The sequence below is a fragment of the Glossina fuscipes genome, unplaced genomic scaffold (assembly GCF_014805625.2).
Source record: "Glossina fuscipes isolate IAEA_lab_2018 unplaced genomic scaffold, Yale_Gfus_2 2, whole genome shotgun sequence".
Classification (NCBI taxonomy): domain Eukaryota; kingdom Metazoa; phylum Arthropoda; class Insecta; order Diptera; family Glossinidae; genus Glossina; species Glossina fuscipes.
The window spans coordinates 12,129,964-12,152,110 of NW_023998416.1; the positions used below are offsets into that span (position 1 = coordinate 12,129,964).

General features: G+C 34.9%; 1 protein-coding gene across 2 annotated transcripts in view; it reads left to right on the plus strand.

Annotated features, from left to right (window-relative positions):
• Positions 1 to 22,147, plus strand: part of LOC119633563 (mucin-5AC) — a 32,313-nt gene extending 10,166 nt beyond the window's left edge. The window contains exons 2-5 of one of the 2 annotated variants that reach the window (XM_038027176.1): positions 18,260 to 21,292; positions 21,349 to 21,486; positions 21,557 to 21,764; positions 21,831 to 22,147. In XM_038027176.1, the coding sequence (XP_037883104.1) occupies positions 18,260 to 21,292; positions 21,349 to 21,486; positions 21,557 to 21,764; positions 21,831 to 22,141 (3,690 nt within the window). In that variant the 3' untranslated portion in view covers positions 22,142 to 22,147. The remainder of the gene's footprint in view (positions 1 to 18,259; positions 21,293 to 21,348; positions 21,487 to 21,556; positions 21,765 to 21,830) is intronic. The other variant, XM_038027177.1, reaches the window with a different exon arrangement.

The following is a 22,147-nucleotide window of genomic DNA, read 5'->3' on the forward strand; positions in this document are numbered from 1 at the left end:
TTTTCAAAAAAAGAAGAAAAACGCACTTTAATATCACAAACACAACCCACTCGAAAGTCACTTGCAATTTTCTTTGCTTCGATCCGGCTGGTTAGCTTTGTGGATTGGATTGTTTGGTTTGTGCGGCATATAGTGAGTACATATATGAAGCAGGCAGTAAAAATAGAAGAGGGTGCTTGTATTGCTATTGCAAATACCTTAAGCGTTTGATGATGGCGTACGTATCAAAGCTATTTATTGCCAAGACATGTGTTGCATGTCTTTTTTCGCTTCTTTTTTTTATGGTATGAAGAAGATATGTCCATATGTGCAATCAAGTTTCTTTTATTTCAAATATATTTTCAATAATTATGTAAGATATTTATGATGTTACAAGTGAAAAAAAAACCGATTAAAATTTTATTGCTTTTATACGATTTTAAGGAGCGATTCATTAAAAGAAAACCAATCAGTATTTGTTGTAATTGTTCTCCCTTTTATTTAACATTTTCTTTTTTACACTTGTATTAATTTGCTCTAACGGCCTTGAGTCTAAACCAATTTTATGCAGGTTAATGATCACAGCAGAAACTGTCCAAAAGAGCCTTAAGTGATGTCAATCTTATTGTCAATAATGTGTTAATCAAGTCCAGTAGTTTCTGTTTATTGGACCCTATCAAGATTTGTATAAAATATTTTGTATATCATAATCCTCTGGAACAGGCGAGCGAGCAGTGGCATCTTTCATCTGGAATATGTCGAACCACATTTTTCGGAATATGAAAAATTAAACTTCGAGCAAAAAATGTTGATGTTGCGACCAAAGGTAACAAATGGATCTATTAGACTAACCATTAGCCAATAAAATTTGACTTTGGCTTTAATATATCTTACCACATCAATAAAATATCGCTTAAGCATTACCCAAGTTAGGTGTATTATGAGACTATGAAAACAAGCTGAATCGTCAATGGAACTCGAATACTTTTTATATTTTTATATATATATCGTAAAACGAAATGTAATATAACATGTCGATGATTAAGCCCAATCCGAACAGGTGTTTTTTTAAAATCCTCCCCATGATGCTCTCCCTCCCCTTCAATGCTCTTATAAGAATCATGTCAAAAATTCAGCGATATTGTCTCTACTTGTAGTTTGAATGTGTTTGTCCGTCCAAACAATGCTCCACATAAACATAAAACCCTATGCCAAGCCGTACATTCAAATTATATAAAAATAATGGAGTCTTCAAAAATGAAACAGGTAGGGAAACGATATTCGGCTATGGTCGAATTTATTATTATCCTAAAAACGAGCGAGAAAATGCTCTGTATTCTGTTGTGTTGGACGGACGTGACGTGACTGCTTTTATCCATTCTTGTGGAACGTATGTGAAAATATTTATAAAATGCGTAAGTAACGAGCAAAAATGCAAAAAGGAGAGATGTTTAGTTTGTGTTCCACTATAGGCGTGTCCTTTGACCGATTTGGTCGCCTTTTTATGCTGATGCGGGCACATGCTTCCAATGCTTTTGCCTAATTTGCGGACGAGTCAGTCAGTCCGTCAGTCGGTCAGTCAGTCAGCTCGTCTGTCAGTCTGATAGGCTGTCAGTCAGTCAGTCAGTCAGTAAGTCAGTCATTTGTGCCAGGACCAACAGAATGTTTATGAAGGACGTTACATGAACTTTACAGTTTCGCATAAATTATGATTCAGTTCATGGCTTATAAAGTAACGATGGAAGTAACACTTCCTTCGCTTTTATGGATACATGTTAACATTCCCCTTCTTCTATCTACATTCTTTCTTTCCTGTCTGCTTGAACTTGAAACACACGTTTTTATGCTTACTTGCTTTTCTGTGAAACATTTTGCTATCGTTACACATTTTGCTGATGAATAGAAACTTGAAAACTTGATATTTGCATAGGATAATAATAGAATGTTCTTCTTCTCTTTTAATTTCGACCATTACGATTGCTCTGCAAGTTATGTCAGCTCTTAAAAGCAACAAACAATTAACCAAGGTAAAGAAAGCTACGTCAGTACTACAAGAATACAGTTCATAACTAGTTTTGCTTTCAAATTTAATGTTTGCGTCGACTTTTTTTCTTCCATTTTTTTAATTCGTTTTTAAAGTTTTTTTTTAGAAAATAAAACACACGCTTACATTTATATGTGTACTGCCATAAAAGTTCATTTACCTCTAATGCAATTTGAACATAAGCTGCATAGGCTTGGCACGCTCTACACGAACACAATCGCCACAGCTATGTAGATGTCTGGAAAGTAATTTAAATTTAAGTCACAAAATATTATATTAACGGTCACTTGTGTGTGCATATCATATTAATATGAACATGTGTAAAATGCTTAATACAACAAACAAAGAAAATAAAAAAAAAAAAAAGGTCAAAATAAAGTCGTCACGTTTCAACTATACCGCATGGAAATAATTCACTTTTATTTCTTTACGGCTCTCGCTTGAGAAGCAAAAGTGTAAACTTTTTTTCTGTTCGACTAAAGAAATTGCAAATCTCTTCTAAAATTTGTATTCAAAACAGAGCACAATAGCGATTTCATGAATCATCTATCTCTAGCTTAAAGAAAACAACAAACAAAAATTCCCCAAAAACTATTTTCAATCATAAAATTTTTATATTTCAAATTAATTCGACTATGTTATGTTATGAACACACATACAAACATAAGCATTGGTATGTGAACGGTACACTCCTACTCATATAATCATTTTCGACATTTGCTTTGATTACAGTGATCTACTGTTACGTAAGACTCTTTACATGTTGTGCTCTAAAACAAAAATCGCCTCACATCAGAGATATTTGACGCAGATTTTTTCTTAAATATTTTTCCTTTTACAACCAAAAGTTTGTAGCAAAAAACAATACTTTTCAACCTAAATTTTTAATAGACAAAAAAAAAAATACTTGAGCAAAACGGGTTTTGTGGCTAAGATTTGTGTATACGTAATAAACAGTCGACGCTGCAAACAATCAATTATTAATGCATAAGCAGACCAAATTCTAGAAAGATTTTCAAATCAAAATAAGTCGTGATATAAATTAAACGGCATCGGCCATTTTCTACTCTAATATTTTTATTAAATAATAATATTTCTCAAAGACATCACTCAGATTAATATTTGTATGGTTTGATATGAAAATCCAAGGAATACTTGAAGTGATCTGCGATTTTCATGTAAACATTTTCATGCTTTACACCAAATGTCATATGGCATACGTTTAAAAGAAGAATCGTTTTCTAAATGCGTGTAAGCTTGTCTGCCTGTGTATCAGTTTTCTTAAAAAAATTTGGCCGATAACAGTAGAGGGATATAATGTGATGAAAGTAATTGAATTTCAACTACTTGCGTCTATTGGTTAGACCCCACCTTATATCAGCATTCCGATGCAGAAAGTTCTGTTAAATGTGAACCAAGTCGGGTAGAGCGTTTCGGCTGCAGTACAAGGATTTTGAGGAAAAGTATGCCCTCACCTGCAAACAAGGTATAATTTTTGATAGCTTGGTGTAAAGGTATGTATGTTAATATTAAGCGCAGTTGTGTAGAGTCGTCAATGGTTGGGCATTACCCGACTGTAATATATTTTCGCGCGCACAAGTTTTCCCCAGCAAACTTGTATGCATCGAAGTGTCTTCATTAATCAAACTTATTAAGTATTTGCGCTGTCGGGCTGATGTAATACCCACAGTAATAATTTCCTAATAAAATTTGTCTATATATCGCTTAACTTGCGCTAAGAATGGGTATAATTTTTTAAACTTAAATAAAAAAAAACAACGATTTTCACATGTCAAAGTAGAAATCTCAAAGTATATAGAAAATGTTTTGCTCTGATTTTTGAAGATAAGGCAAGTGAGAAGTCGCAGTTTTGCATTCAAAATACCAAACCAAAAATGTAATGCAAATAGTGCCCGATTATTGAGCAATTTTTTTTTAAACATTGATTAAAAACAGGTAAAATAACTATACTGGACCGCCTGGACCACTCTACCTTTCCTACAGCATCCTTCAGTAACAACTTTTCAAAAGAAAACTTTTATGAGAGGAGAAATGGAAAAATGGGTCCGATCCGAACCAATTCCATAGTGTTCGTATTTGGGTCATATTTCACCAAAACATCTGAAAAATTGTGCCCTGTAAGCTGAAGGAACCAAGCCAAGTAACCAAGATAAGCAGAAACATAGATAGGACGGACGGATAGCCATGCTTAAAAGAAATAAGAAAGTAATTCTACCTCAATTGTGTCTAGCTCAAGTCCGTCTCGATGTTGCATACATCCGCACAAACTGAATAAAGCACGATGATCATCAGAAAAGTTCCTTTTAAACTTGATAAATCTAGCGGCATTGTAAGCTCAGAGAATATAATTTCGAGAAAAAGGCATTTAATATTTCCATTGTGAAAAAATTCAATAATTTCACCTCGCCTAAACTGATTCATTAGCTTTTGAAAACTTTTATGATCGGGACGTTGTCAAGTTTTCCAATTCCCTCAAGATACCTGCACCACAATTCTACGCATACATTAGTCAAAAGGACTTGCATGGGCCAACACGTTAACACTTCGAAATTACAATTAATTAAGGAAGGCTTTTGGATTGATGCGGTAAAAATTTGTAAGCGTGTAGCCGAGCTTAGGATTTTTTTATTAATCCCACAGTTTTGTACACCTTTCCTGTAAGCTGTGACCTTTAAGAGAATGCCAAAAGATCATTTGTTTTGAAAATATGAATTATATATAACTTAACTAGCATTTTATTTAAATAATCTTCTATTGTTTTATATTTTCTTTTTTCTTGCAAATTTCTCATAAAACTCAATGCTATCTGTAGATGGTTTATAATAAATGGAATACGAATTGTATTGATAAATAGTAAAAAGATATGAAAATTGCAACTAATGCGGTGAGCGTTCACCTGTCACATTTTCAAGTTACTTGCAGCATCCGTACAAAATATTTATAAACATGATTTATGAAAATTTTATACATGATAAGCCAACTACCCGTAAGCCTTTATTTTACAAAAACAAATATTAAGCATATTCATGTTTACAATAAAATTTATAATATATTTTTTGTAACATCACGGTGAGCTATCAAATCATTTACGGTAATAAGTAGATTTTGTGAATGGTTCTAATACAATATTCAATCAAAATGATTGAATGCTTTTCCTTCATTGGTGCAAATAATGTTAGTCGGTCTCTTAACATGGATATGATGGATATGAGCTTCTATTGAAAAGAGGTTTTCTAGGGGTATACACAGTGATTGCAAACCTTTTGCCATCCGTTTAATCGTCTGCATGTTTGCTAATTTCATGCGTATTTTTCGACTTGGCAGAAGCACTCTTTAAAACTTTGAATGGCTCGCTTCAGGCTTTTCTTGGATTCACTCCTTCCATTTTAATCCCAACTTGCATCCCTTTATCTTGGTCGGCAGACGAAATAAATCATGTGGAAAAGTAAAGCCAATGTACAGTCTCTAATTAATTGTTATTGAATACTGCGAATAGGTTTGCGATCTTTTTGCCTAATACGTTGAAAAGATATCTGTCTCTTCTTACTGCAACTATTAATCTGCTTCTCATATATCAAATATCAGGTTTTCATGTGTATTTTGAAGATTATAAGCTCCACACTTCGAGAAAAATTTTATAGGGGAAAAAGAAAAAAGCGATATGTCGCTACATTTTTTATAGTGCGTGACCCCATAGGCATATGTTTGAGATGTGATAAATTGTATATAGGTATGAAATGAGCAAATGCATCAAAACAAAAACCCTATTTGCTAGTTGACCTATTAAGATCATATGGCAATCGCTATTCTAGTACATAACACACGCGTCTACCACGTCGGTGGTCTCGGATCCAAATCTCAATGCGATTTATTTACTTAGTTTTTGTTTATATTTAAACATACTTTGCCGCAGCTATAACGATTGTTCAGTCAGTCAATAAAGGCATAATCCTTGCCGATAAGCCACACATCTACTAGGCTCCCGCTTCTCCATATCTCTTCTTTCCTTTCCCCACTCTTTTCTGACCATCGCCGTGTTACACGTATGCTGTACGTCTCCTGAAACACAAATGGAAATTTTAGGCCAATCACATCACATCTACGCCAATTTGCGCGATTTTTGCTGGTAAATTTATTTTATTGTTTTGGTATAGTGACGGCATTTTGCAACAGGGCGTAATCGAGAGTTTTTGCAATTTTTATGATTTCTTCAAAGGACAGACATCCGCATGGTTAAGGGGACGGTTCGGTGGTAGGCGGTTTTTGTATCTTAGACAATCCGCAAAGGTTGCAAACCGATTGCCAAAACTTTTGGATCATCAGCCCAAAAGCACACCATTCACTAGTTCGAAAACAAGAAGTAAGCAAAGCACACGATATTATATATATATGACAAACATAGGCCCATCCACAAATGCAAATAGAAAAACAAACAAATAAATATGAAGAAATGACGTCTGACCAACACACTTGCAAATATTATGTGCATGTGAAAGGAAAAGTTTATCGCAATTTATAAGTGCAGAAAAGCACTTCCTCTTGTTAACGATACAGATAAATAAATATGCGAACACACGTTACACTTAATAATACATATGATTAAATCATAAATATTTTTCAAGTTTTTGTTATGCGTTAGACAATGCGTTAACTATTTAGATAAAAAACAACAATGAGAAATGACACAAAAAACATGGAAGATGAACGAAAATTCAGTTCAAATGAAATGGTCAAAATGCGAACAACATAACTAAAAGTGTACAAGGGAAAAAGACATTGTAGTTTGGCAAGGCTGATAATAAATACCCTACAACATCTCAATTAATACAAATCTTGTCTTATCTTCGTCAAAAAGCAACAAAAATCATATTCCGTTACTATGTAAATGCTTACTTGCGTTGTATTGCAGTGCGGGAAAGATACCCAAATCTGGACCGACGTGCTAAAAATTGAGCAAATTTAATTGCTTTGCCAACAACTTATTGTTCTTCCTCGGAACTGGCCGCAAAATTACACTTTCTTAGCTTATAAAGGCAAGTGCTTCATAAATAGATCTATGTACGTCCACAGCAAGTTTCTGTACCCAATCACTGTTCTGAATCAATTCGCATTAAAAACTTTGCCTATTTAACAACTTTGTAGTTTGTATTTTATTACATCTCGGGACGTTTCTCAAACCAAGCATGATACGGTGTAAATCGATTCAAAAAATCATTATAAATCGATCGGTACATTAAGAGGTGGATCTATCTTAAATCCCTATGGATGCTGTAAACAGCTTCCCAAACTTAATATATCTTGTACCGTAAGTGATGTAGAGTATAATAAAAACATATCTAAATGTATACAGTGTATACAAGAGAGGGCTTACGTAACATTTGTTTTATGCCAGTGGAAGGCAGAAAAAATTGAAATGAAAAAAAGTTGTTATTGTTTTATAAGCTAAACCAACAAGCGAACAAGTTGTATTATAATGAGTCATGGGGAAGATGCGAAGAGAGTGCCTCAACAATCAGCATAAAAGTCTGAGACAGATGTATATACGATACAAGTTATGCAATACTCATATTTACCAACGGAATTTGGTTGAAATGAAAAAAAAAACATAAAATAAATAAAATAAAATAAACTGTCGCTCATGCTTTTATGATTTGCATTTAATTACTTATCTGTTATTTTATATTTTGGTTGGGTTTTGCATTTTATCTATTTTCCATTGCCCATCGTAACAGATTCCGTAAATATTTTTATTACATATTCAGTAACAAGTCAGTGCCCTCTCTTTCAAATCTCAGCGTGGTAGAGCATACTTGGTCGTAGCTACAGGAGGCGCTCAGTCGGTAAAGCCGCAACATTTTCCAATTTTTTAAGCACCCATTGGATTGCGGCCACTCCCTTTTCCTTTCTCTTTTCTCGCACTGTTAAGAGGTATTACGCCTGAGTCATATAAAAAAAAAAAAATTAAATAAATAAATAAACAAAAAATATTAAAGTAATTGCGCGCGGGTTGTTTCTTTCGTCTGCTCGTGTTATACAAATCCAAGGCTTTCTACGATTTTCCAAGGATGTACCTTCCCTGAAACATACCTCAGTTATTAGTAAGGTGGAAGCGGTTTAGAATAAGTTACGAAAAGAAATTTGCTAATAACAATGAAGTTTCTAAGGCGTAACAACGAATGCTTGATATTCGTCTACACTGCTATTCTACACTGCTTCTTCGGCGTCTACTTTTATCGGCTGATCTAATACTTGGAACGAGAATTGTAGAAGACTACAATCAGATCGCATTTGTGTACATAGTTGAAGTGAAGAGACTTGTAATTCATTCGCTTTGCCGATTCGATTAATTAGGATGAAGCAACCACAGTAGAGTCCTTTCCTCTACTTGACTTTTCCTTATTTTTGGCATGGACGGGCAAATCCTTTTCCTTAATCGAAAGGTTCCCTTCTAACCGTCTCTTCTAAGGCAAAAAGTGGTAGCGATTTACGCGCCCTTGGTTCGTTGTAAGCAAATACAAAAAATAATTAAGAACGAAAATGAAACAAACAACTTCATATATATCTAAATCACGTAGGTGTTTAAAAATTACCCAAACTTAACTATAAATAAGAAATTTCATTAATGATTTGAAAGAGTTGCAAGAAAAAGTTTGAAGAACACCCCTTCAGCGACACGTTTGAACAGATTTGTAAGCAAACTCTTGGAGTTGTTTACTTACCACTGCCAGATAAAGAATGTAAAAGTAAATATTTAAAAAAAAAATTATATGTAAACACCTTCGCTTTAAGAGCAGTCTTTCGCTATCGCTGATGCGTTACACTAGAATGAATTCAATATAAGACTTAATCTACGGTCTTGGAGTTATGTGTAACATTCCAAACATACGCTTGCGCACAAACACATTCATTTACATTCCTTCACTTTCAATTGTTGTATATTTCAACTTTAACTTATATATATATATATATATATATATATGTATATATGTTTTTTTTTATTTCAATCGAAATCCATTTAAGCTAAGCTTGGTTGAGTTTTCTAACATTACAGTAGTTTCTCACTTACTTCTTTTCTCTTACATTCAACAACCAAATTTATATATTTCTTTATACTTGATATGATACCTTTTACTTTGGCTTACACATAAGTATTGTTGTATTTAGTAGATATGTAAGCACATACACAAATGCCTTTACGTACATCAGCGTTTATCTAGGTTTTCGTGTTTATTTTCCAGATGCATTTAACTATGGCTTACCGTCATGCAATCTTCGTATTGCTCTAGTTTGGCATGAATTTTATTACAAGTAAAAACTCATTTTTTTCGAGGAAAAATTTTATTATATTTTTTTTTATTATAGTTAAAGCGGGGTAAAGACAGTAAACGGAACATGGAAGAAAGAAGTTTTATTTACTTTGGACCGAAAATCTTTATAATACATTCCGATATTTCATTCATGTTCACGGGTGCAAAAGCTTTAAGTGATCTGCAAAATATAGACAGACGATATTTTTTAAAACCAGTTAGAGCTATAGGAATTTAGCAACAAATATTAAGTTTTTTATGTCTGTTTTTTTTTTTTTCCAAAATATATTTCTCAACTTTACTCACTCACAATTGAAGTTTTTCATTAATATGTAAATGTCTTATTGCTGACATCTTTAAAACTAATACGAAAATTGACATAAAAGACAAAAACTAAATTCGCATATAGGACACTATAGTAAGACCCCTACATTAATTTCGGATAGTCAGAGTATATTATAAGCCTTATAAGGAATGCTATAATACCCATAACCGCATGGATCAAATATTTCAATTAAAATGATGTAAATTCAATAGCGTGACCCCTTCGTGGAATATATTGAGATAAATAGATTCATTTATAGATTTACGATATCGTTTATTTAACTCTAGATCTTTATAAGTCGACATATGAAAAAGTTTTAAAAAGGATTAATCGTTTTTAATAGTTGGAGTGATTTTCATCTGCAAGAGAGGAATACCATCGCCAAAGGCATTTTGAATTGAATTTTGAGGGCCGAGTGAAAGCTGACTTGTGTAGTTTTGGCATCGATATGATGTGAACTTGTTTATTTTATAATAGATTTTTGCATTTTAGAAAACATGTCTTATGCTTGCATTTCAAAGAAGCCGACATTTTGCTTGCTAGTATGCATGCTTTGTGAATTGTCATTATCAAGCACGAAATCACGACAACATCAGATTGTCTAACTCATATTTGAATCGCTTATCTTCTTACGAAGACACTAAGAGTTCCACAGTAAATATTTAGTAGATGGAATGATATCTTTTTGCTGCATTTAGTAAATGTTTTGCATTCCCACAGCGTCCTCATTTCCCCATCCACATTCATGCTTAGTGAATCACTTGGCCATTACTTATAAACGTATATAAGAATTACAAAACATTAAGATTTTATAAAATTAAATATATAACAATGGGTTTTAAAATTTGAATGGTTATAGCATTCACGTCTTCTTGCATCATAATGAAAATGAATGGATTATAGCATTCATGTCCATGAACGTGTTAAATACGTGTTAAGATTATCGGAAAACTATCTTGAGTTTCGTTTTGATCTTATAACCACTCTAAGCCATTCAATGAACTTTGTGTCTTTGCATCTTCATATATTGCACAACTTCAAGGTGAAGTGGACGTTATGTTCGTACATTTTTTTATTCGCAGAAATTCTAAATAGCCTTAAGTATTAAGTATTGCATCTTCGGAAATTGGACTTTCACACTTTGCAATTCGCTAACAGGAAAATTAAAATTCACGCCACAGAAGAGACGGCAAATTGAACTGATAATAATTATGCTGGTTAAGTGCTCTTCTTCCCGACAACGACTCTTCGGGTTGGAAAATCAAAAATTCGTTGATATATTTAAATAAGGGCAAGCATATAGAATATAGCGGTAGACAGGCATTTAAAGGCTTTACTAAAAACACAAACTCACAAAACTTACATTCGGAGAAATGGCATATTAGTTATCATATATGGGGAGCTTCTCCGCTATAATTAAACCATAATAATATCATAAACTATAATAATATCATTAAAAACAGCAAAGGTCACTCTTTTCCCTCTTCTGTGAGTCACAGAATCAGCAAGAGATGACTCACTTTGTTGAGTAAAAAACGTTCAACGTGAGGTCGACATTTTTCGTTTGAAGCTCAATAAACTCGAAAGGTCTCCCGTTGTCTAATGAAAAATAACGAAATTGAATGCTGGAAAGTCCAGAACCTACACATTGTTCGTAATGTAAAGTGTACAGTTATATCTACAATAATTTTCTACATTTATGCTGAATGCGATACGAGATCTTCAACTATCATCGGAAGATTGATCTTTTCAAAAAACTTCCGGAACACCCAGCAGCACGCTTCAGAGATCCAACAGTTTACGTATCTATATATTCGGAATTGATTTTCTGAATTGATTTAGGCATCATCTGTCCGATTGTCCATCAGTCCTTCTCCCGACCTGTGTGGCACCTGTACGAGAAATATTATCCGGTTCACAAAAGTGAAGATATCGCTTGCCAGTTTTACCAAAACATTATAAAGCGCAGCACCCGGATTGGTCTGGAAAATGCGATAAACCGGACAAAGGACACACGCATAAGGCAACAGAAGATGAGGACACCTCCGCTTTCTGGGTTTTTGCTCATTATTCGTAAAATACAGTAGATATACGATCAAATATTCCACGCATATCCAAAAGAAATTTTAAAAAATCACCCACGCCCACAAAATGTGATGATATAAGTTGGAAGGAATTCGCTCATAATCGATTATAATTTTCTTGCTTGTTCAAGGTAAAGATGGTGGGTACAAAAATTTCGTTTACAACCGAATATAATTTTCTTAACTGCTCGTGTGTCGCATATTAGTGGATATATGCTTTCTCCTTGAGAGCGTGTGTGTTTGCAGCTGGTTTTGAAAAACAAAATTCGACCTTTTCGTGTGTTTTAATTTTAATTCCCTTAGCTCGCAAGCGTAAGAATGTGACTTTTGCCACTTCTTCGGAGCACTGCGTGGCATAAACGGAAACAAGAATGTGCCCATTTTTCGTTTCGTGGGCGCAAAAGTATTCGCAGCTTATTTTTACTGGGTTAATATGATAAAATAAGTTTTAGAAAGCGAAGAAAGAGATTGTGTGAATGTTGTTCATAATAAGAGAGTGAAAAAAAACTTTTGAAAGTAAAGCTTGAACTGAAATTAAAACCGATTATATAAAACCGCATTAAACATCACGTAGATTTAACGGAGTTCGATTTATTAAGATTTACCGCTTACTGAAGGCAAATGAACAAACTTGTGTTATAGTCCAGATGAATTAGTGGTTGTGGTAATAAGGAAACTTTCGAAAATTTGTTCAAAGTTTCGCTAACGTATACAACACACAAAAAGCGCATAAGCCTGCATTTGGCTTGCATTTATATTAAACACCTCATAAGCTGCGCAATTCTGCAATAAAAGCGAAGTCGCTTTAAATTTGATTAATCTAAAGATATAAAAATTTAAATAAAAAGCACGCAAGTATCTGCAGAATCTGTGGAATGATAACTTGGGCTTAGCAAGACAAAGCCACAAGCGTGTGGAAATTTTTATTAGAATTATTTAGAAATTGCTTTTCTTTTTATATCGACAAAGAACATGCAAAGCTATTTAGCAACGACATTGACAATAGAGAAAACACGAACACGACAACATCCATTCTTCATGGTATTAAGAAAGTTTCAAGATTACTTAAAAACTTTTTCAATGCACGTCTTAGATAACTTTGACAATCAAATAAAGCCTTATTGTTATACGATGCGATTCTGCCTTTTTTAAGTCAAGTAAGTCAATGTGTGTCTGGCTGCGTTAAAATGGCTATGGAATTGCAATACATATACGGATCTTTACATTTCAGTTTATTGGCACAATTATTAATGTTTCAATGTTTTAAGAAAACTGGTTCAATTTCGAAAAAAAAAAGCAATAAAAAACAAAAAAAAAAAAAAAAAACAAATTCATTTTACTTTCATTAAACCTCTATGTAACAAGTAAGAAAACAAAATCGCATACAGATAACCTACTTTTTATGTATTTATCTGTGTTGGAGAGTTGAAAAAAGTAACGTGAAGTAAAACATTTTTTATGGGTGCCACACTTGCTCTGCCAAACATTTAACAAAAAACAAAATTGAAAGAAAAACCTGCTATGGCAACTAAAACTGTTGAAGCAATGTATCTGCTGCTGCTGAGGCGTGTTCGTATTGTTAGTTAAAACCGATTAAATTGCATCATTTGGCCTGTGCTTGTTATGTACGAATTTTTATAAGAAACAATATCAACTCAAATGACAATTAAAATTATGGTTTAATTTATTTGCAGGCGAGTGGCTGCAGTCAATCGGTCTTTTTTTTTTCAAGTTTTACTGCATTGGAATAAAATAAATGTGGTAATGCTAACCACTAACTTGCTATTAATTTCTCAATTTAATTATTCTCATTATAATTTAATATAATCATTATTACGTTTAAGATCATAAGACAGACGATGTATTACCTAGTAATCAAAGGTCTAGAAGGCTGCACGGCTGCATTTCGCTTACAATATATTTTCTCGGTTTTAATGGTAAAAATGAAAATGTTGTGGCCCTTCTCCAAAGCGCTTAAAATTCCATAGAGTTTTTGCAAAATTATCAAAAGTCTTTAACAACAACGTGCGTTATATAGTAGCGAAGTAAATTGGGAAACGTAACTTTTTGTTTTCTGCAAGAATAGCAGTCGTCAGTGAATAGTTACTTTTTATGTGTGCTGAATATATATTATTATGCATTCTACTTTTGACCAATAATTAAATTGGGTTTGCCGTTTTGCTTGTAACAACCAAAAATAGAGATCTATGAGCCCATAAAGAATGTGTGTGTTTTATAATATAAGAAAAATGTAACAACACAGTGTAGGACTACGGTCGACCATTAAATAACTTACATCACTTTACTTAAAGACTTTTCAAAATAAGGCGTTATATGGAAGATAGTGGAAAGTGGTCCGTTATGAACCATTTTCAATATCGTCCGTCCCTGAGCCGGAATAGACCAGTGTAACAAATCTAATCATAATATCACCAAACAAGCGATCTATAGATTGCACAAAAAAAAAAAAAAAAAAAAATGTACAGACGGCAAGCTTAAATCGATTAACAGAGTGATTTTGAATAAGAGGTGGGTCTATTTCCCTTGTCCCCATCCTCTTCTCCCTTACACCACAAGCGGTGTAGGACATAGAAATCAGTCAAACACGAGCCTATTGTGTGTGCACAATTCAAAAAATTTGGAATTTGTTGTCACTGTAGTCACTTTACAAACATGTCTGGTACGCTTAGAAGAGTGGAAGACTTTTCAGTGTAAAGCAGTTCGGTTCGTTTTTTGGGGGTCAAAAATGCATTTATTTCGCAACAATTAACAAAAGTGTTATCTATAGCTGGCTACTACTTTTTCGCACTTCTGAGTTAATTTCTGAATTCGATCTTCTCGTTTGAATCTATCCCCAAAAGAAACCATGTCTGGGTATAGCCATAAGAATGGAAACAACGCTTGAGCAAACTATAAGACATCTATTAAAACCCGTGTTAATCGCAAGTGTAGAACACTCCAGGTTATGCTGAGTTTCTTCTTGTTTCCACTTTTGCGTAAATGATTCGCAACTGCAACATTTCTTGATGAGTGTTTACTTCCGCAGCGATGTCATAAATTTCTGCTTTACGCGATGCGTCTTTAAAGTCAATATTTCCAGAGCTTAAACGTGTCATTCGTGTTGACAAAGTGCCTTCATCATAAACTCAACAAATTCTATAGCCTGCGAATCATTATCGATTTAATCAAAGTGATCTGCAACTTTTTTCAAAATTTTTTTCTCGCTTAAAAACTTATGGGATACTTAAAGACAATCATTTAATGTTTTTGAAGATAGCTTTCCTCTGTTTAAATAACTTTCATACTATGTAATAAATCATTGGTATCAGAAAGCAAAAACTATAAAGAAATACAATAACGGAAACCTAGAAGCATTCATTATTATTACAATCATCATAATACAGTCGGATACCTTGGTAGCATTTATAAGCATTTCTTATACTGAAACAACAAATGAATAAAAGGAAAACTTAATACAAAGACTTGAACAAGCGAAACAGAAAACGATAGATAAATAGAACCATTTTATGCTCATCTAGAACATTTTTCAATTTCATTTCAAAAATATGGATAAATACTGTCTTTTATTAGCCTACCTTTAGTTGTCCACTACCTTAACGTTCTATGCTGGGTAAATGGAGGTAGAAATTAAACACAAATCAAACACAAATATGGCTAAAGTCACGACACACACACTTAAATAATTGGAAAAAAGAAAATCGGGTTTGCAAAATGTCATTAAAAGGACTTGGAATACTTTGTGAAGCACTCCACCAAAGCGTTGAGTGAAACACAGCTCGAAAGTAATCCAAAGTACACAAGTAAAGATTAGCGAAAAGTCTAGTAAGTAAGGTGGGTATGTAAAATTCGTATCAACGCGAACATAGATTTTTTACTTGTTTTATTGTCTTGTCATACCTAAGGCTGGCAATTAATGTTTATAAGAAAGAATTAAAGCAAAATATTTCTATTGAAAGTACAATGATTCAGAATTTCTTGAAGGCTTCAACTAAAATGCATTTACACGAGTAGTTTTGGGCCAGCAATTTATAGACACTAGGAAAATATTATTTTATAAATACACACACACACGATGAATTAGTTTGCAAGCTGCTGCGACTTTATGCATAAAGTAATAATAGTTTGCAATGTAAAAGACATTAAATCATTAAACACATGCACAGATCGACCAGAAACCAGTCTGTAAATACTAATTTTTTTAATTCGCCAAAAAAAGTGAATGGTTAAAGAATTCTAAAAACAAAATGCAGAAAAATGAGTTGTGCCGGACAACGTACATGAAACTTGTTCAATTAATGTTGGAAAAAAGACAAAAACTTTGCAGGCCATATGCGATGGTTCACATTTATGATTAAGTTTAACGCATGCATTTGCAATTCTTATGAAATTCGCAAAACCATTAAATGAGAAAACGAATTTGAGAACTAAATCAAAACAAGATTTAAACAATAATTATCGTGAAAATAATCTCATGGCATCACCAACGGACGGACCACGCTATCGTGCATAAAATATAATAACCTTGACTAGTGTCCAAATTAACAAATATAATGAAAAAAACATGCTACATTTTTACAGCCGGGTAAAGCTAGCTATTAAGTCAGCTACATCACCTTGGTTAATGTGTTTGTTCATCTTCACCTTTGCCATAAAAAATGAGAATTTATCTGTTATTGCCATGTGAATGCTTATTTTTTATGAGAACTGTTATTAAGCAAGGGGCCCAAAATGGGGAAGAAAATAACATAAATCAGATCGTATTGCAATATAAAGACTAACTTCTCATGGAAGCCCCTCTATACGAACCCTCTATCTGAACTTAGCATTGCCGATTTAGAATGACTATTTTAGACCAATTTCCAAACTACGACATAGTAAACTTTGCCGCCTTACTTTTTTTGAAAATGTTTACATGGCGAAGTATTCAAAAAATAGTCCTATCCTGTTAAAGTGTTCTACATTAACTTAGTAGGGTACTACATTTCCTCGTTTGCAACAGAGAAATTTTGAAAGCCGATGATATTTTATAACAATCGAGTTTTTTTAAAGAGGCGTTCGATTCAATTCATTTCCAATAAGATCGATCCTGGGTCTAAAACTTATCACTGCATCAAACTCCATCAAAATATCTTGAAATTTGCAAATTGTGAGTTAAAGACATAAATACTTTAACTTAAAGAGAGAACGAAATTCTTAAGTCATAAGTACAAATTGATCTATCTCAAGTTGTTCTGGGTGTCCGATAGGATGCTATTACCATAAGTAGTGTAGGGTACAACAGTGAAACAAAAAATAAAACAAAAGAATTCTAGCCTTATAGCAACGGACTTGAGAATCGATAAATCACTTCTCTTTGTTATTCCATCAAATGCTTATTCACTACATCATCAAGAATGAATACGAATAAGTTTGAAAATCAAAATTGGCTTCGAAAAAACAAAAAACAGGAAATCTATCGTCAAAATAAAAAATTCTGTATGCCGTGAACAACTGGTTGGCGAATTGTTTAGCATCTCTTGTCTTATGTGTGAGTAGTACTCCTTTTACTAGTCACAATAGACCGAGCAAATGCCTATTTTTGGCCATTTTAATTTTTAGGTTTTGTTTTCGCAAGTGCTATACCATTGCATCATGTAATGTAGATTTTGGAGATTCACTTTCAAAAAAACACATTTTTCTTCTATATATATATATATATATATATAAGCTGCCGATTGCAGCAACATTAATTTCAGCATTACTTCAATACGAAACCAATAAATTTATTTGCGCTTATTCGTTGAACATGTGCATCATGCAAAACTTAGTACTTGGTGATGGTATTGGGGACCACAATCTAAACAAGCAAAAGACTCTTAAAACATGGAAAAAAAATTTCGTACGTTTTCTTCTCACTACTTTAAAAGAATTATTCAAATGACTTAATAAAATTTACTAAACATAGAAAAACGAGGTTAATTGACCGCTTAAAAGTGTTGTGTAAAAATTTTTCATTTTTTTTTCATCTTGCAGCAATTAGGCAAACGACTTTTGACTGCGTCCCAATTGACATTACAAAAAAGACTGACGGGAGGAACATTGAGCGTAAAGTATGAAAAAGACTGATGACCTTCAAGAAGTCAGGTTAATGTACAAGACATTTTTGTTAAAACCATATTCAGCAAAGAATAATATTTTGACTTAAGTGTTCTTAAATGCTTAGTTCGAAAACAGCTTCTGCTGTCAGTTAGTATAAGGTGATCAGAGTCACGATTCCGTCTTTTCGGAGCACAAAGGTTATCAAATTTATTTTCAGCAAAAGATCAGAATTTTTAGCAGCTACGCTTTCGAACTCATGCGATCTATTCGTATGATTTATAGGAAATACTGAATTTAAAATTTAGTTATTAAAGCTTCAATCGAAACGGAACACTATTATATGACGATTTTTAATTCGTTCCTCATTTTATACTCACTCCTGCTTCTTACATTTCTGCAGCCTTCATATCATCATCACTTTCGTCGTCAATTAAACTCACAACAGGATATTGTAAATGACGTCCATCAACATCAAACGCAATCACGTCAAACGCAACAAGAACTGCAGCAGCCGTCTTCACAACAGCAAGAACTTTATCTGCAACAAACAGCTAGCGTGGAGGTACCCTTACCACAAGCCCAACAGTTACAGCAGGCTAGACGATTACCACAGTCTCATCGTTTCCCTATAACCGGGCCTACAGGACAAAGTAATTTTATTAGCACAGCCAACGGCAATCATATTAGCAATCAATTTCAACGTCCTAGCCAAAATCAAGTAGTTGTACCGCATCAACAAATCCAACAGCATTTGCAACATCTCTACCAACCGCAGCAGCCACATCGTTTTCAAGCGCCTAACCAACCTGTTCAATCGCAATCGCAGCCAGTATCACCGTCCCTAGATTTGCATCAGGAGAACTTTTTGGCGTTACGTAATTACGCTACGCAACCAACGGGAGGAGCTCATCAGCAAACAGCAGTACGACAGCAAAATTCTCAGAGAACGTATAGTAATAAGCCATTTCAAAATCAAGTGATTCCAGCACAAAGTCACAGTCAACCTCCGTTTCCTGTCTTCACTAGTGAAGCCTATCAATCGCAAACTCCAGTAAATTCACCAGTTTTACCGCAAACTCAGCAAAAGTTGCCTGTTCAAGGTCCAGTTCCTACTTTCCAGACTCATATAGCCCCGCGCCCACCATACTCAACAGTGCCGCAGTTTTTCCCACAGCCTCCACAACCTCCTACTACTCAGCAAGTATTCTTGCCTACAACACCGCAAGATCTTACGCAACCGCCTTCTCAAACTCAGCCACAACCGCAGAAATCCTACATTTTAACGCATAATCTAGGTTTACCAGTGCCGCAGTTCTTTGCCAATGTACCCTCTACTGCGTTTCCAACTCAACAAACCATACAGCAGCAACAGCATTCACAACAGTCGCAGCAGGAGCAATTCCTTTCGCAACCACAATATTCTAATATTCCTTCCACTCAATCAGTGCCCTCGTCCGATCAGGAATACAAACAAAAGTTGATTCAAAAGCACGAACAGTTTGTGCAAAAACAATATGAAAAATCTCAAAACAAGGTTAAGCAACAGCACGTCGAGTTTTTGGCTAAACAACAAAGTATTAAACAGCAAGCATTACCCAACATATTGGCCAATAATAATCAGCAACCTGTATATCAACAAGAATCGCCTAATTATGTTTCACACCGCAGTCGACCAGTGGGACCTTCAGAATTGCCTTCCTTTGCTTCAGCCTTGCAAAAATACTTCCAAGACCATCCAACGACAACAACGACAACGACAACAACTACTACGACCACGACGACACCGCCACCGCCACCTCCACCACCGTCTACTACAGCTAGACATCACACCCGTGGTAGTCATCATCATGTAAGGCAATACGGTTCGAAAACGTCAAGTCGAAAACCCGTCAAAACTTTCGGACGCGATGAGTTACTAAAGCAACTCAAAGCTGCTTTAGCGGAAACTCCTCAAAAAGAATTGGGAAATAAATCGTATGAAGAAATGGATTTTGTTTTACCCAACGGAGAACGCGTACAGGTTATACGTACCACAGATCGTAACCTGCTAAGAGGACAGCAACCTTACACCCAAGATCAGCTAAAAAATTTATTTAGTGAGCAAAGCTCAACATTCCGTCCAGAGGGTAGCAGTACAAATAAATTCACGTATAGTGAACCAGAAACAAGTAGCGATTTGGTCTTACCGAACAGTTCTAATGTTCAAATATCACGATCGCCTCTTCCCACAGACAACACTGTAAGTGCTCAAAGTTTACCCGAAGGTGTGGACTTAGGAAATTTAGGTTCTTTGTATGGTGAGAATGTGGAAGGCATACCAAACGGAGGCAATAGCATTGCTAGCACTGCTGTTATACAATCCGATTCCGATGAACCACCTTCCTTGGAAGAGTTGGCCAAGCGTGGTCTCATACCTGATGGTTACGAGATCGAGGGTTATAGCTCTAAACCGAAAACGAAATCTAAATCTCAGCAAGTTCTGCCCCCTAAGAAAAAGGCTACCTATGTTTATCTGGAGGAACAAACTGATGGAAGCTTCAAGATACAAGGCGTTAAGGCCAATGGTGAAAAGGAAACTAAGCAGACGGGAGCTGAAGTCGAAAGTATATTAGAACGCATACGCAATGGGGATATTAAACTGCCTCCTTCAGTCCAGCGCTTGACATTGCCGAATGATGAAATAGTTGATATTGAGTCTGGAGCCATTATCAAGACCACGAGGAGGCCTACAATAACTACGGCGATCACGACTTCCACCACCACTACAACGACAACAACAACGCCGCGTCCCACCACCACAACAACGACAACAACGACACCCCAACCAAGAGCAATTCCTCAAAGTTCCAGATCTACCGGTCATAGACATTACTCGCGGACTACAAATTTAGGTTATCGCGTTACTACTCCAAATACTATAACACCAGTGATTCATCGTTCATCCCCAAGTTTTCGATACGAAACCCAGTCATACCGTTCATCGACGAGTCCTACGTATCCTACCGACACCACCGCATACGGACCAGTAACGTATCATCCGGCAACTGAATACTTCCCGAAACCGAATATAGATCACACATCATTGAAGTATTCAGACACATTGGTGCAAGAAAGCGAACACCAAGAAAAAGCATCAGATGCTTCAGCGTCACCCTTATCCTACACAACAGTTACCCATACGGATGCTCACGTTGCTTCATCAACGGCCGCAGCACCGGCTGAAGATGATTTAATACAGCTTTTAAAACAGAACGGTCTGTACGCCATGGCGAAATATTTGCGACAGTCAGGTTTGGATAGTATATTGAATGAGACAGGACCCTACACTATATTCGTACCTACTGATAAAGCTTTTAAGAATCTGTTGGTACAACTTGGTGGTCCGGAAAGAGCGGAGGAGAAATTTAAAACAAATCCACGTTTGCTAAGTGGGGTGAGTACAAAGGAATAAGTCAATCAAGCTTTTTAGATAAAATAGTTTACTTAAAGCTTTTACTACACCATGTTATCCCGGGAGCTTTTGAAATTGCAACATTGCAAGATGAAATGACAGGGGTGTCTTTAGCCGGCACCCAACTGCGTGTAAACCAATATAGTATGCATGATCAAGAGTGGAATGATGTTACAGTAAGTGCCAAGATTTGAAGAGAAAGTTTTTAAAAAAAAGCTTAACTTAAGAAATTCTTTTTGTCCGCAGCTTACGACAATCAATGGAGCAATGGTTGTTTTACCGAAAAAAGACATTAAAATACCGCAAGGTATTGCTCATGCCATCGATCGTGTTATGTTCCCGTTGCCAGTGGGAGATTTGTTACAAACTCTGCAAGCGGATCGTGAAAATCGTTTTTCTACGTTTCTCAAAATTCTGTTTACCTCTGGTCTTTCCGAAAAATTGCAAAGTAAAGGTGAAACAATAGAATTTCCTATGAATTTGAAATTTTCTTAATTATGTATTTACTTTTCATTTGCAGGTATCAAAACTTTTACAGTATTTGCACCAACCGATAAAAGTTTCAATGATATTGAATCGGATACATTGGAAAAACTTCTTAAAGATAAAGAAGTGGCTGAAGAGTTTGCTATGAAGCATATAGTTCCCGGCACCCTATTTTCGGCCGGAATGCGTTTCTACCAAATTAAAGATTCTCTCCTGACAGGCAAAACAGTAATATTGCAAAAAACTTCATCGGGCAAAATCAAAGTTAATGATGCCCAAATGGTTGTCTCAAACATCCCGGCGACAAATGGTGTAATACATGCTTTAGATGGGGTGCTGGCGTGAACCTCG